Source organism: Gadus macrocephalus, chromosome 5 (assembly GCF_031168955.1).
Source record: "Gadus macrocephalus chromosome 5, ASM3116895v1".
NCBI lineage: Eukaryota > Metazoa > Chordata > Actinopteri > Gadiformes > Gadidae > Gadus > Gadus macrocephalus.
The window spans coordinates 9,819,396-9,832,665 of record NC_082386.1 but is presented as its reverse complement, the minus strand read 5'-3'; the positions used below and the strand labels follow the sequence as shown (position 1 = coordinate 9,832,665).

At 40.6% G+C, this 13,270-nt stretch overlaps 2 protein-coding genes across 4 annotated transcripts; both read right to left on the bottom strand.

Annotated features, from left to right (window-relative positions):
* Positions 1–3,812: 3,812 nt before the first annotated feature.
* Positions 3,813–5,176, bottom strand: LOC132457792 (interferon alpha-inducible protein 27-like protein 2A). Its single transcript, XM_060052143.1, has 4 exons — positions 5,048–5,176; positions 4,889–4,921; positions 4,567–4,728; positions 3,813–3,970 (listed from the first exon to the last, which is right to left on the bottom strand). Exons 1-4 carry the CDS (start codon positions 5,055–5,057, stop codon positions 3,870–3,872), a joined length of 306 nt encoding a protein of 101 aa, XP_059908126.1. The 5' UTR covers positions 5,058–5,176; the 3' UTR covers positions 3,813–3,869.
* A 3,449-nt stretch (positions 5,177–8,625) lies between these two features.
* On the bottom strand, positions 8,626–12,794 carry si:ch211-67f13.7 (uncharacterized protein LOC565426 homolog). Of its 3 annotated transcripts, XM_060052118.1 has the most exons (8): positions 12,245–12,787; positions 12,051–12,163; positions 10,976–11,082; positions 10,699–10,870; positions 10,486–10,603; positions 9,987–10,066; positions 9,807–9,895; positions 8,626–9,499 (listed from the first exon to the last, which is right to left on the bottom strand). In XM_060052118.1, exons 1-8 carry the CDS (start codon positions 12,710–12,712, stop codon positions 8,712–8,714), a joined length of 1,935 nt encoding a protein of 644 aa, XP_059908101.1. In that variant the 5' UTR covers positions 12,713–12,787; the 3' UTR covers positions 8,626–8,711. The 3 variants fall into 3 exon arrangements, 2 of the variants coding, with proteins under 2 accessions (XP_059908101.1, XP_059908103.1); XR_009525762.1 differs by lacking the exon at positions 9,987–10,066 and having other exon boundaries at positions 9,364–9,499; positions 12,245–12,794; XM_060052120.1 differs by lacking the exons at positions 10,976–11,082; positions 12,245–12,787.
* Between the last annotated feature and the right edge of the window lie 476 nt (positions 12,795–13,270).

Sequence of the window (13,270 nt, the reverse complement as noted above, 5' to 3'; positions counted from 1 at the left end):
CATCAAATAAAAAGAAAGGGGTAACACTGTTGTTTTTTTAATAAAACATAAGGGGTAACACTGTCGTTTTTTATCAAATAAAACATAAGGGGTAACACTCGTTTTTTTATCGGCCGTCATAAAAAAAAATATAAGGGGTAACACTGTCGTTTTTTATCAAATAAAACATAAGGGGTAACACAGTCGTTTTTTATCAAATAAAACATAAGGGGTAACACTGTCGTTTTTTATTGCCCGTCATCAAATAAAACGTAAGGGGTAACACTGTCGTTTTTTATCAAATAAAACATAAGGGGTAACACTGTCATTTTTTATCAAATAAAACATAAGGGGTAACACTGTCGTTTTTTATTGCCTGTCATCAAATAAAACGTAAGGGGTAACACTAGTTTTTTATCAAATAAAACATAAGGGGTAACACAGTCGTTTTTTATCCAATAAAACATAAGGGGTAACACTCGTTTTTTATTGCCCGTCATCAAATAAAACGTAAGGGGTAACACTGTCGTTTTTTAAATAGAACATACCGGGTAACACTGTCGTTTTTTATCAAATAAAACATAAGGGGTAACACTGTCTTTTTTTATCAAATAAAACATAAGGGGTAACACTGTCGTTTTTTATCAAATAAAACATAAGGGGTAACACTGTCGTTTTTTTGATAAAACATAAGGGGTAACACTGTTGTTTTTTATCAAATAAAACGTAAGGGGTAACAGTGTCGTTTTTTATTGCCCGTCATCAAATAAAACATAAGGGGTAACACTGTCGTTTTTTATTGCCCGTCATCAAATAAAACGTAAGGGGTAACACTGTCGTTTTTTATCAAATAAAACATAAGGGGTAACACTGTCATTTTTTATCAAATAAAACATAAGGGGTAACACTGTCGTTTTTTATTGCCTGTCATCAAATAAAACGTAAGGGGTAACACTAGTTTTTTATCAAATAAAACATAAGGGGTAACACAGTCGTTTTTTATCCAATAAAACATAAGGGGTAACACTCGTTTTTTATTGCCCGTCATCAAATAAAACGTAAGGGGTAACACTGTCGTTTTTTAAATAGAACATACCGGGTAACACTGTCGTTTTTTATCAAATAAAACATAAGGGGTAACACTGTCTTTTTTTATCAAATAAAACATAAGGGGTAACACTGTCGTTTTTTATCAAATAAAACATAAGGGGTAACACTGTCGTTTTTTTGATAAAACATAAGGGGTAACACTGTTGTTTTTTATCAAATAAAACGTAAGGGGTAACAGTGTCGTTTTTTATTGCCCGTCATCAAATAAAACGTAAGGGGTAAGACTGTCGTTTTTTATTTCACGTCGGAAATTAAAACGTAAGCGGTTATGTGTGGCATGTGTCTGCATGGCTCAGGAGTTAGAGCCGTGTCTTGTAACTTAAAGGTTGCTAGATCGAACCCCAGCTCCTCCTAGTTGGCAATTGAATTATTGTCCCCCATCAAATAAAACGCAATGGGTAACACTTCCGCTTTTTATTGCCCGTCATCAAATAAAACATAAAGGGTAACACTGTCTTTTTTTAATATAACATAAGGGGTAACACTGTCGTTTTTTATCAAATAAAACATAAGGGGTAACACTGTCGTTTTTTATTTCCCAGTCATCATATAAAACGTAAGGGGTAACACTGTCGTTTTTTTAATATAACATAAGGGGTAACACTGTCGTTTTTTATTCCCAGTCATCATGTAAAACATAAGGGGTAACACTGTCGTTTTTTTATTGCCCGTCATCAAATAAACGTAAGGGGTAACACTGTCGTTTTTTATCAAATAAAACATAAGGGGTAACACTGTCGTTTTTTATCAAATAAAACATAAGGGGTAACACTGTCGTTTTTTATCAAATAAAGCATAAGGGGTAACACTGTCGTTTTTTATCAAATAAAACATAAGGGGTAACACTGTCGTTTTTTATCAAATAAAACATAAGGGGTAACACTGTCGTTTTTTTATCGGCCGTCATCAAATAAAACATAAGGGGTAACACTGTCGCTTTTTAACAAATAAAACATAAGGGGTAACACTGTCGTTTTTTATCAAATAAAACATAAGGGGTAACACTGTCGTTTTTTATCAAATAAAACGTAAGGGGTAACACTGTCGTTTTTTATTGCCCGTCATCAAATAAAACGTAAGGGGTAACACTGTCGTTTTTTAATAAAACATAAGGGGTAACACTGTCGTTTTTTAATAAAACATAAGGGGTAACACTGTTGTTTTATATCAAATAAAACATAAGGGGTAACACTGTCGTTTTTTATTTCACGTCAGAAATTAAAACGTAAGCGGTTATGTGAGGTATGTGTCCGCATGGCTCAGGAGTTAGAGCGGTGTCTTGTATCTTAAAGGTTGCTAGATCGAACCCCAGCTCCTCCTAGTTGGCAATTGAATTATTGCCCGCCATCAAATAAAACGCAAGGGCTAACACTTCCGTTTTTTATTGCCCGTCATCAAATTAAACATAAAGGGTAACACTGTCTTTTTTTAATATAACATAAGGGGTAACACTGTCGTTTTTTATCATATAAAACATGACGGCCGATAAAAAAACTCGTTTTTTTATCGGCCGTCATCAAAAAAAACATAAGGGGTCTGTCGTTTTTTATTTCCCAGTCATCATATAAAACGTAAGGGGTAACACTGTCGTTTTTTTAATAAAACATAAGGGGTAACACTGTCGTTTTTTATTCCCAGTCATCATATAAAACATAAGGGGTAACACTGTCGTTTTTTATTCCCAGTCATCATATAAAACATAAGGGGTAACACTGTCGTTTTTTTATTGCCCGTCATCAAATAAACGTAAGGGGTAACACTGTCGTTTTTTATCAAATAAAACATAAGGGGTAACACTGTCGTTTTTTTTATCGGCCGTCATCAAATAAAACGTAAGGGGTAACACCAGGGCCGTTGCACCAAATCCTGGGCCCCTATACAAGAGGTACTGATGCCCCCCCCCCCCCCCCCTAATTCCCCATACCAGCCCCTTGCGCTGAATTGTTGACGGCGGGGGGGGGGGTAGAGAACAATTGTTGACGGGGGGGAGGGGGGGGGGCGACGTGGCCGTGTACGACTCCGCACACTATGGGCTGGTGGATAATTGAATTATTATTATTTATTTTTTATTGCCATGGGCCCCCCCTCTGCCTTGGGCCCCCCCACAACTGCCTCACTTTCCCCCGCAGTCCGTCGGCCCTGCTTATACAATAAACAAATCATGTAAAACAAAACCCCTTTCATTTTAAAATAATAGTATGCAAATATGTTGAATAGGCCTCCATATTTGTTATACTTTTAAAATGTTCCTATATAGCCTATTTTATAGCTTACACACTGATATTTTAAAACAGGAATGCGAAATGTGAAATGCGAAATGCATCCTGGGATATTTAACGGTCCCAAGTCCACACCATGGACATATTGGGCTAGCGGCTAGCCCCACCAGGAAGAAAAATAATCTCTGTTCACTTCAACAGAGAAACACTCTGAGCATGCTCATTTCAATGTTTCCAGTCCAATACACATTGCATTGGGGGGCTGGTGGGGCTAGAGCCCCTCTTGCACCTCCAGACGAACTCAGCCGGAAGAAGCAAGCCAGGGTCGACTAAAAATTAAATAAAAGCGCCAAACTTGTTATTTTATAGTACTTTCTGGGGATATTATTTTTTAAATATATATATATATATATATAAATATATATATATTCTATTTTTTATATATATATTTTTTTTCTTTTTCATTTTCTTTTCTTTTTTTCTTGTGAGAGTAGCGACTTGCCCTTAATGACTAGTCGCCGACCGGGGACATTTAGAATTGTCGGTCCTCCTCATTTAGCATTAAGTTGCAGCTGATTCTAGAGCCTCTTTCAGAGCCAGTGCAGCTGCTGCTCCTCCAGTAGCAGTTGCAGCAGTAGCCACTGCCCCCAGACCAGCCGCACCTACAACCAAGAGAGACATAATTACGAAGGGACACCAAAAAACAACTTGTTTGCCTTGCTTATTAATATATTCTATAGTCCCGCCCAAAAAAGAAACAAATGTACAGACAAAATCTGAGCTATTATCAAAAAGATCCTGCATTGTGTTGAATGGTTTGGGGTTGTGATGATCTGTAGTAGTACCTCTCTGCCTGCGGTCTGACCTAATGACCTAACTGTATGCCCAATGGGCAGAAAGAGCCGGGATAGCCTGGTGCTATGGGGCACCCGTGCTAAAGAATTTAAAGTCTGCTGCTTTGTCATTCTCTCGCCACTCGGTTGGTTTGTACTCTTTGTGCCAGGTTATCTTGAGTCAGAGCTGCTAGTTAGACCTCACCTCAACATGCATGCACCATATACTCCACACACCCACACTGCTTCACTTCTGATGACCCACGTTCATTCTTTAATGTTACTGGTTGTTTTTTGGTAACTTAAGAAGGAAATAAATATCCTATGTAAAGTTGTTTGCGTGAACTCCCTTTTATAGACCCCATAGGCAAATGAAAATATGTGTGGGTGGGTTCGTTTTGAGCCGCTGCATATTATCGGCCTACCTGCTGCCTGCAACACGGCCACTGTGGTGCCCGCTGCCACCGCCCCTCCGTTCGCTACGGCAGCTGCTGACATCATGCCTGCAGCCATTGACCCAGCGGTGATTCCTGCCGCGGTGAAGCCAGCGGCGCCCAGAAGTACAGGGGCAGCGAGCACGGCAACACCTCGTAACAGATGAGCAGAAAAAACACACTGAGCAACATGATCATAATGTGGCTATGAAATTAGAAATCATATTATTGGATATATCCAACCTAATTTAGCGACTTGCAAGCAAATTATTTTACAGGTTTCACACCGCAACAACTTCCAGAGATCGCTTACCAGCACCTACTGTACCAACGACTGCTGCGCATACTAAAAGAAAGAGAAAAATAAGCATTTTAGATGCGTATATCTAAGTGTAGGTCTATCAAACATATTGCATTCTAAACACTTAAACACTTGTTAACTTTGAAACAATGTTAAGGGCAAGCTACTTACGGTAATCCATGATGCAGAGTGAGAGATGCCTCGGATTCGTTCTCCGTTTGCCTTTTATTTGGGTAAATCGGTGGGGAAACGAAAGCTATTTATCCAATGAACGCCTTGTTTCACTAGAAAGCAGAGCAAAGTGCTCTACTCCGATGCCACCTGGCGGTCATTCATTATATAGCTTTCGTTTCTCGATAAACAAAGCATTGATAGATTGCGTTTACATATCTTAAATAAAAATCAGTTCCGAGTAGTTTCTTGCATGGTTTCATTTAAAATAAGTCGGAACAATTAACCTAGATCCCTAGCTTGATTGGAGATGAGTTCATTTCGGTAGAAGGTTAGAGATAAGTTTAGGTATTAAGTTAGAGATGGTGAAGTTGATCATGGTTAAGGTACTGTCTAGTAGGCAGGAGGTTATAGGTTATATGGTTCAGTTTAGGTAGTAGGTTAGGGAAGGTAAAGGTAAAGGTATAACGTTAAGATGGTTCACTCAAAGGGCTAGTTTTAAATCAAACATTTTTTAGCTTTTCCAAAATGTATCTCTGTACAACAAATACAATGATCCCAGTATTATGGTTTCAGATGCCAACTCTTTCCCTGCTTTTCCCAGGGGCCATTGAAAGGATTCCTGGAGGCTTTGGGGAAACTGCAGAAGAAGTTCTATGCCAAAGGCCAGCGGATGGACTGTCCTATTCACACTTACTTGGTGACGGCTCTGGGCGGCTAGCGGAGCTGGGTGTTGTAATGTAACCAAAATAACTTTCATTCAACTAACCTATGGGTTGTCAAACTAAACAAATTGCCAGTGTGGGGTTATTCAACTTAAAAGTGTTTCAAAGTGCTCAATTGATGAGACAGCATACTAAAACATCCCCTTCCATTTCTTCTTATTAAACACCCAGAAGCCTCATCTGAACCACATATGAATGTCCATAACAAGATAAAGCATTAGGAAATTAAAGGTAACCAGTCCAGGTGTTTATTGTTATAGCAAAGGTGTTCAAACTACCCGGCTCTATTCTTGCTGTGTTCAGGACAACTCTGAAATTCAGCCACAATATGCTGAACTCTCCCTCCGGCCTGGAATTTAACATTTTAAAGCATTGCTCCCTTCCTTAAATATTAAATAAATGATCCAAAACAATGAATATGCTGTAATGTTTTCATTGAATTTTGTTTAGATGGCTGCATTGTAAGCATATGCAATGAGAAATAAAGAATTAACTACCAATTTTCTATAGAACCAATGCCCAGCCAACTCGTCCCATGAAGCAACAGTCTAAACTTGCCTGGAATGACCAATCAGTAGAAAATCAATCTCAAGGGCCCAAAATAAAAGGACAAAATATTTATAGATTATCATCACATGCAATGTTGACTTGGAAAGCTTTATTACTTTATAGTAAATATCCTCAGGTGGATGATGAGTTTTGTGTGGAGTTTGGGAGCCATGTATCCTCATGTAATTTATCAAGGTCCTTGATAAAGGTCCTAAACATTCTCTATTTCTGTACAAGACACTGCATGGACGTGACTCACTTGTCTTGTTATTATCAAGAATGTTTTTGTCTCTGATGGGCGTTTAGTGTTGTTTTTTTTAACCGCGTGTACGTGCTGGAAAATTTCCACTTTCCAAATTTCCAATTTCCACATTAGAGATTGTTTAATTTATTTATTTGGTTACAGATCAGTTCATTAGGTTAGAGATGGTGAAGTTTAGGTTGTTTAATTTATTTATTTGGTTACAGATCAGTTCATTAGGTTAGAGATGGTGAAGTTTAGGTATCGTTTCCACATACGTACATTCTCGTATGCGATCCAACCGTCTCCGACCGAAAGTCCATTCATTCCTATGTGATTCTCCGTAATGTCCGTTTTTCCTCCGAGACTGGCTGTTGATAAAACTGAAGTACAATGGCGGAGGGTACTAGATCTGACATAGAAGATGGCACCATGCAAAAGTTCACCATTTCGAAAGAAATACAAACGAGGACTACCGTATTTTCCGCACTATAAGGCCCACCTGATTATAAAGCGCACCTTCAATGAATGGCCTATTTTAGAACTGTTTTCATATAGGGCGCAGTCGCGCACCGGATTATAAAGCGCATAGAATAGAAGATACTGCAGTCAAACGTTTGACTGGGGTTGCGTTATGGATCGACTAGATGGAGCTGTGCTAAACGGAATGTCAACAAAATAGTCAGATAAAGTCAAACTGTATTAAGCGTTCTGACAACTCCGTTCACTCACATGGTAACGTTGTTCAAACGTTAATGTGCATATTAACAATATCTCCCAGCCTTGTTCAGTTGTAAACACGTAAACCGTCTGATACCGCTAATTCAAACGTTAGTGCATAACTCAACATTGTTCAGTTCACGTACAGCTCACTTTTTCAGTTCATTCCCCGTCCACGAATCCCTCGAATTATTTTTCTTCAGTGTCCGAATTTAACAGTTGGGCGAGTACGGCATCCAACATGCCCGGCTCCCTATCGTCATTATCCGAGTCGGTGTCGCTGCTGTTGCCTGGCAGTTCAGTGATTATTCCTGCCTTCGTGAAAGCTTGGACCACAGTTGAGACTGATATATCAGCCCAGGCATCCACGATCCATTGGCAGATAGTGGCGTAAGTCACCCGGCGCTGTCTCCCCGTCTTGGTGAACGTGTGTTCGCCTTCTAAGTCCCCGTCCACATGAAGCCGATTTTTTGGTGAAACCGCAAAGTCTTGTCCGTTCGGCCGACCGTCCAGACGGAGCCAGCGACGGTGCCCGAAACCGCACATTTCTGAAACCACCCTCGGAGGTGGTTTCAAATCTATCCGGACCTATGCGGTTTCGTGTTAGGATTCGTTAACGATTCATGGCATTAGCCCCCCACCAGCTGGGGGACGTCAGAGTTGCGTTACATTTTTTATTTATTTTATTTGTATTATTTTTGTAGTTTTAAATAAAGCCCCTTGATAAATGTAATTACTAACTGTACATTAAAAAGTATTTCTGCTCAATTTAAAAGGTTGAATCTCCTCGTGACTGAATGTTTGTATACAGCGCGCAGGCTTGATGCGCTCCACTTTTTTCTGTGGAGAACCAGCGCCTTCAATATTTACTACAGCGTTTCTACAGCTCGATGCGGTTTCGAAATTACTCCGTCTTTACGGAGATATCCCTGAACCGCATAAAACGAAATCGGATCGTTTTCGTTTTCACCAAATAATACTCTTCACTAGAAATGTTGTGTGAAATGATTTTCAAGCAGTCTTGCGGTATCAGCTTCGTAGATGGAACAGCGAGGTGTCCGATAGGCGGAGATCTAGACCAGCGGGAGTGGCCAGCGAAGCTGTGCATCGTGGTGCATGGTGGGAGTTGTTGTCGTCAATCCACAAGCGCAAAAAGTCACTTTCTGCCTTTTCTCGGTCAAGACGGCACCAAATTAGAATTTTATTTTATTATTCGACTACATATAGGACCCAATTTCAATACATATTCATGCCTCCACCGGTGAAATGCTCCTTTAACCAAAGCACTGGTTATCCTTTTTGATTTAAATTAATGTAAGGCCGACAGTCGAGTGATGCCATAAACAAGTTAAATGACTGCATTTGTGTTATTTTTTTATTGAAATAGATCGGTAGAAGCAAAATAACAGTGAAGAATTATTTACCAACACTACTTCCATGTGAAATACCAAGTCATTTCCTTATCCCTACCAACGTCCGCCTCTACCAATCCATCACCCTGTGCAGCTTTGTCATTTCCCCGTTCAACGTCTGACCCATACCCTTCAACCTCTTCACGTCTCCCTCCATGCCTCTCTCTTCCCCCCTCTTCCTCATGTCCATCATCAGCCCAGGGTTTGGAGGGCGTCTCCCTCGAAGCCACAGTGACATGTGACTCCACCACCTTCTTTTTCTTCAGCAGACCGAGCCCCAGCCTATCACCAGAGAACTTGTGTGCCTTATCTTCCTCCTTCGTCACTGACCAATCCATGGATCCCGACTTGTCGCTCTCCTCCGTCTCTAGTAGGTCTTCTTCGTCTCCGTACGGCAGGACTCCATCTTCCCCAAACTCGTCCAAATCCCAGAGGCCAGACGTTTCCCCATCCCAATCCTTTGTGATCAGTCCCCAGCCAAAGCCCAGTTGGTTCAACCGACCGATGGCTGTGGCACCGTGAACCCAAACACTACTGTCTCCCTCATGCTCGTCGTCTAGCTCATAATCTTCCAGGCTTCGCTGGTCTTCTTTGCCACTGGTTTCAGACAAATCCCTGGTATTGAGCAGATTTTGGGGATTCCCCTGCTCATTGACTGGTTGATTCATTTTGGTCTCAAAGGCCGAGATGTCTTCTAGCTCCCCCTCCGCAGTAGGTCTAATCAGAGGGGGAACGGCGGATGGAAAATGGTCCTCTGAGCGGGGCGACTGAGTTGAGACCCGTATTGGTCCACTGTTGGCGGAGCCTAAAGAAACATGGTTAGATCAGCAGGGATGTCAATGCTATTGGCCTCAATATCGTCCACACCGTGCAACTACAAATGTGAAGCTCATTGTGTGAAGGGAAGGAACCAAAGCACTGCAATCAGACCACAAGGACAAGCTGTGTTCAATGACTTTATGATTGACTTGTTGGTTTTGTTCCTGAAGCCTGATGACTGATTATAAAACAAAGATATGCAACAAAATGCGAGAAGGAGACTACTTGTTAATGAATGTCAATTATTTTCAATAAAAATAATTAAGAAAATTAGACAATAAGAAATTGCTTACCTTCAAACATCGCCCGTTTAGATTTAGATGTCAGACATTGTGATTCACAACAATCACATATGTAGTCATCACCAGAGAGGGCTCTCCACCTATAAAGACAGACTTGTGCTCATCACATTTGCAAAAGCTGAAATTAACATTACTCACTGGTACAGTATTTTTCTATATAAAGAAAAACACCTGTTGTCTTCGTAAGTGCAAGCTTTGTATACAGCACTTGAGCCTTCTGATGACACATGTAATACACACTGGATCTGCACCTAAAAGGTGAAGAAATCCATGTTCTTACTGCCAGGTCGAATGGAGAAACAATAACCATGCCAATATACAAGTCATTATCATGATGTCTTTCATGGTGGATTGTGAACATAATGTCTCATGTCTGCGTTTGAATGCAAAATCCCATGTTGAAATACGACTAAGGTTACTGGCGTCACAATAAAGTGATATGCAATTGCGGATCAAAACGTTGCATGAAATGTGATGAAAATTATCGAGTATAATAAATGTAGATCCCATGTAACTATATAACATTAGCCACCATGAATTGTACGTTAATGGAACCATCTAAAAAACACAGAAAGCAGAGAAACAAGGATACGCAACTTCTAAAAGGATGTTGGCTTTTTTGACAGCCGATATTGAAACATTCTTGGCTTTTGAGAACAGATGGTTCTACCTGAGTTTTGGGGTCAGCGGTGAACTGAAAGGCACGGAAGGAGAACCGAACTGTCTGGTCGTCCTGGGAGGAGACAAACTGAGAGCTCCCTGGGTCTTTCTGGCTCCCCGACATACACCTGAGGATGCCCACCCAGAGGAACCCCCCTACATACGTGAGTCCATGGCAAAGGTGCTTACATTGTGAGGAACAACTTCCATCCCCAATACATACCCAAAGTTATCAATGAGAGTGTATCTGAGGGGAGACGCAGAGCTGTATGGCGTGGCAAAGCAGCTGCTGATGTACACCTTTCCGCCTGCTGGCAGCTGGGAGGCAGACACCTGGAGATTTACCGTCTGCCCAAGAAGGTAGATCTTGGACTTGGCAGGCATGTTCCATGCATCTGAAATGGATAAAAGCACAATTGTAGCATACCAATCCAATTCCCCACAAACATAAAAAATGGTTAGCACTTCATTCAAATGTTATTCAATACACGTCTGCATACCGTCCATTAACTGGATTTGGAATTCGGCAAGGCGCCCCCTTAGCTTTTTAAGACTAATAGCAGTTTGCCAGGTAGGGCGCACAGCCAACTGATAGACGTGGTGGTACCTGTGCAAGAATTAGTAAAATAATATACAATTATTATGATACATTTATGTTATTAATGTAATCATGAGGGGTCATTACTGTAAATACCACGATGTTCTTGCTCATTGAAGACCCACTTGTGTGGGTTCCTCATTTGAGTCTTTCAGAAGTGATTAGTAGGAGTTAGCTGGTGGCTATGAATCATTAGGAAGTCAGTTATATTATACAGGCCATCTATAAGACCTTAAACATTTAATTTTTAAAGATTAGCAAAAATGTTCAATCCAACTCATACACGTCATACTATTCTATTGATTGTGTCAGCACTTCCTGTGACCCCAATGCAACACAGGAAACTCAAAGCAGGGTTCCGACCCCAAGGTTGGTCATTAAAGGTCATGTTGTCATCACTATTGAATTTAAAAAAATAAGCTTTTAAACATTATTTGATAGACAATCGTCTGTGCTGCTATCAATGTACTCCCAAGTGCAATTATACATTTCTTGTCATACAACACACTTGTATATGATTATTTTTATTCACCAATTGTATTGTTCCATTTTATTGGAATGCAGGTTTTGAATGTCGTGGGAAGTGATTTGTCTTTAGGCTAACATTCATTCTTTCTATGCTTTTTTAAGTTTCGGAATTAGCTGATAGATATGATGATGCCATTATTTCAATTGATAACTTATTCCACAATAACTTTAATAATAACCTAAAAAATACTTTATTAGGTGGGAAAATGGGGGTGCAATCGAAGTAAACAATGCGATTTATAGATAGCCTAGTAAACTGCAAATAACCAACCTGTAGAACTTTGAGGGAATAACGAATTAAACAGCGTCACCTTGCGGTAAAGGTTGGCCGTGGACGCTCCAACACAACTTCACTATGCGTATTAATCACCATAAAACTGGGTGTCATGACCCCTCGTAATAATAGCCAATTGTCTCATGCAAAGTGTTAAAACCCCAATCCGTCTCACCTTGGATAACGACACTCGATGTTTACAGCGAATGAATGCGTGCTGCCTTTGCGCCTCTTTGGAGACGGCATATAGCGGAGCAGGTATTTATACACGATATACTCGAGGGACATCTGTTGGAAGGATAATGATTCTTGATATTGAGACTGAATAAGATAACTTAAATAAGCAAAATAAAAAAGCTACTACATTACCTCACGTTGGACGTCGCACTCCGTTATCCGGTAGGTGAAGAGAAGGACGCCGTAAGGTCCGAGGGCGCCATTGCTCTTGCACGTCCTCCCCAACCTCAGCTCCTCGGCGTTTGCGCCATGTCCGTAAAATACATTTTTGACCCGCACGACGAAATCCGAATTAGAACAGGTCACAGAAACATCTGGTAGGTACGCGAAATGAGGTTGACTCCTTGTCCCGTGGCCCCCAGCACCCTGCGATCTAGATATTAGCTCTAGTTCGGTGCCCGACGATACCGTCTCGCTGTGAGTGGTGAGCACATGTACGGGCTGTGTGGCGGTCTCTGTCTGTTGTGTTTTTGATTTGAAAATCGTTTTCCGTCTGGATGGACGGCGTGTGGACGGGGAATCATATTTTCCTGCTACATAGTTACCTATACAAAGGGAAAATACACTCCATAAAATGTAAAAATTCCACTTTGTTTTCATCGCAAGAGTCTGATTTCCTACGTCCCTGTGGATATGCGCGCGCGTCAGACAAACGATCACAGGTGCGCTGATAATTTGTGGCGCGAAACGAAACGCTCACGCACCGTTCACCCATAGATGGTTTGGTTGTATTTTATTAGTTTCCATTTGGTTAGCCACTCGTTCACATCTTTGAACATGAATATGTTCAATATTTTGTTGATGGAAAGTTCGAAAGTTGACGTTGTTTAATCATATTAATGTCTTAAGGTAGGATGCTCCTGCCCTGTAGGCTAGGTAGGACAACTCGCCAAAGAAATACAGAATAAAATACAACTCTTAAGGAGTATTTGTAGTAGGCTATGTCTGTCGCTGCTGCCCTGTAGCCTATAGAACTACTTACCAAAACAATAGCGGGACCCGTATTCATGTTGGTTTATTGAGGACTTTAGTTATCTGTGTACGCATAATTTAAATAATCCACATATTGGATAACGAAGACTTGTATAATTTAGAAACCAATCAACCACTGTACAAACCTCAGAAGAAATGCAATGTACCAATTGACCAATTTTGCAT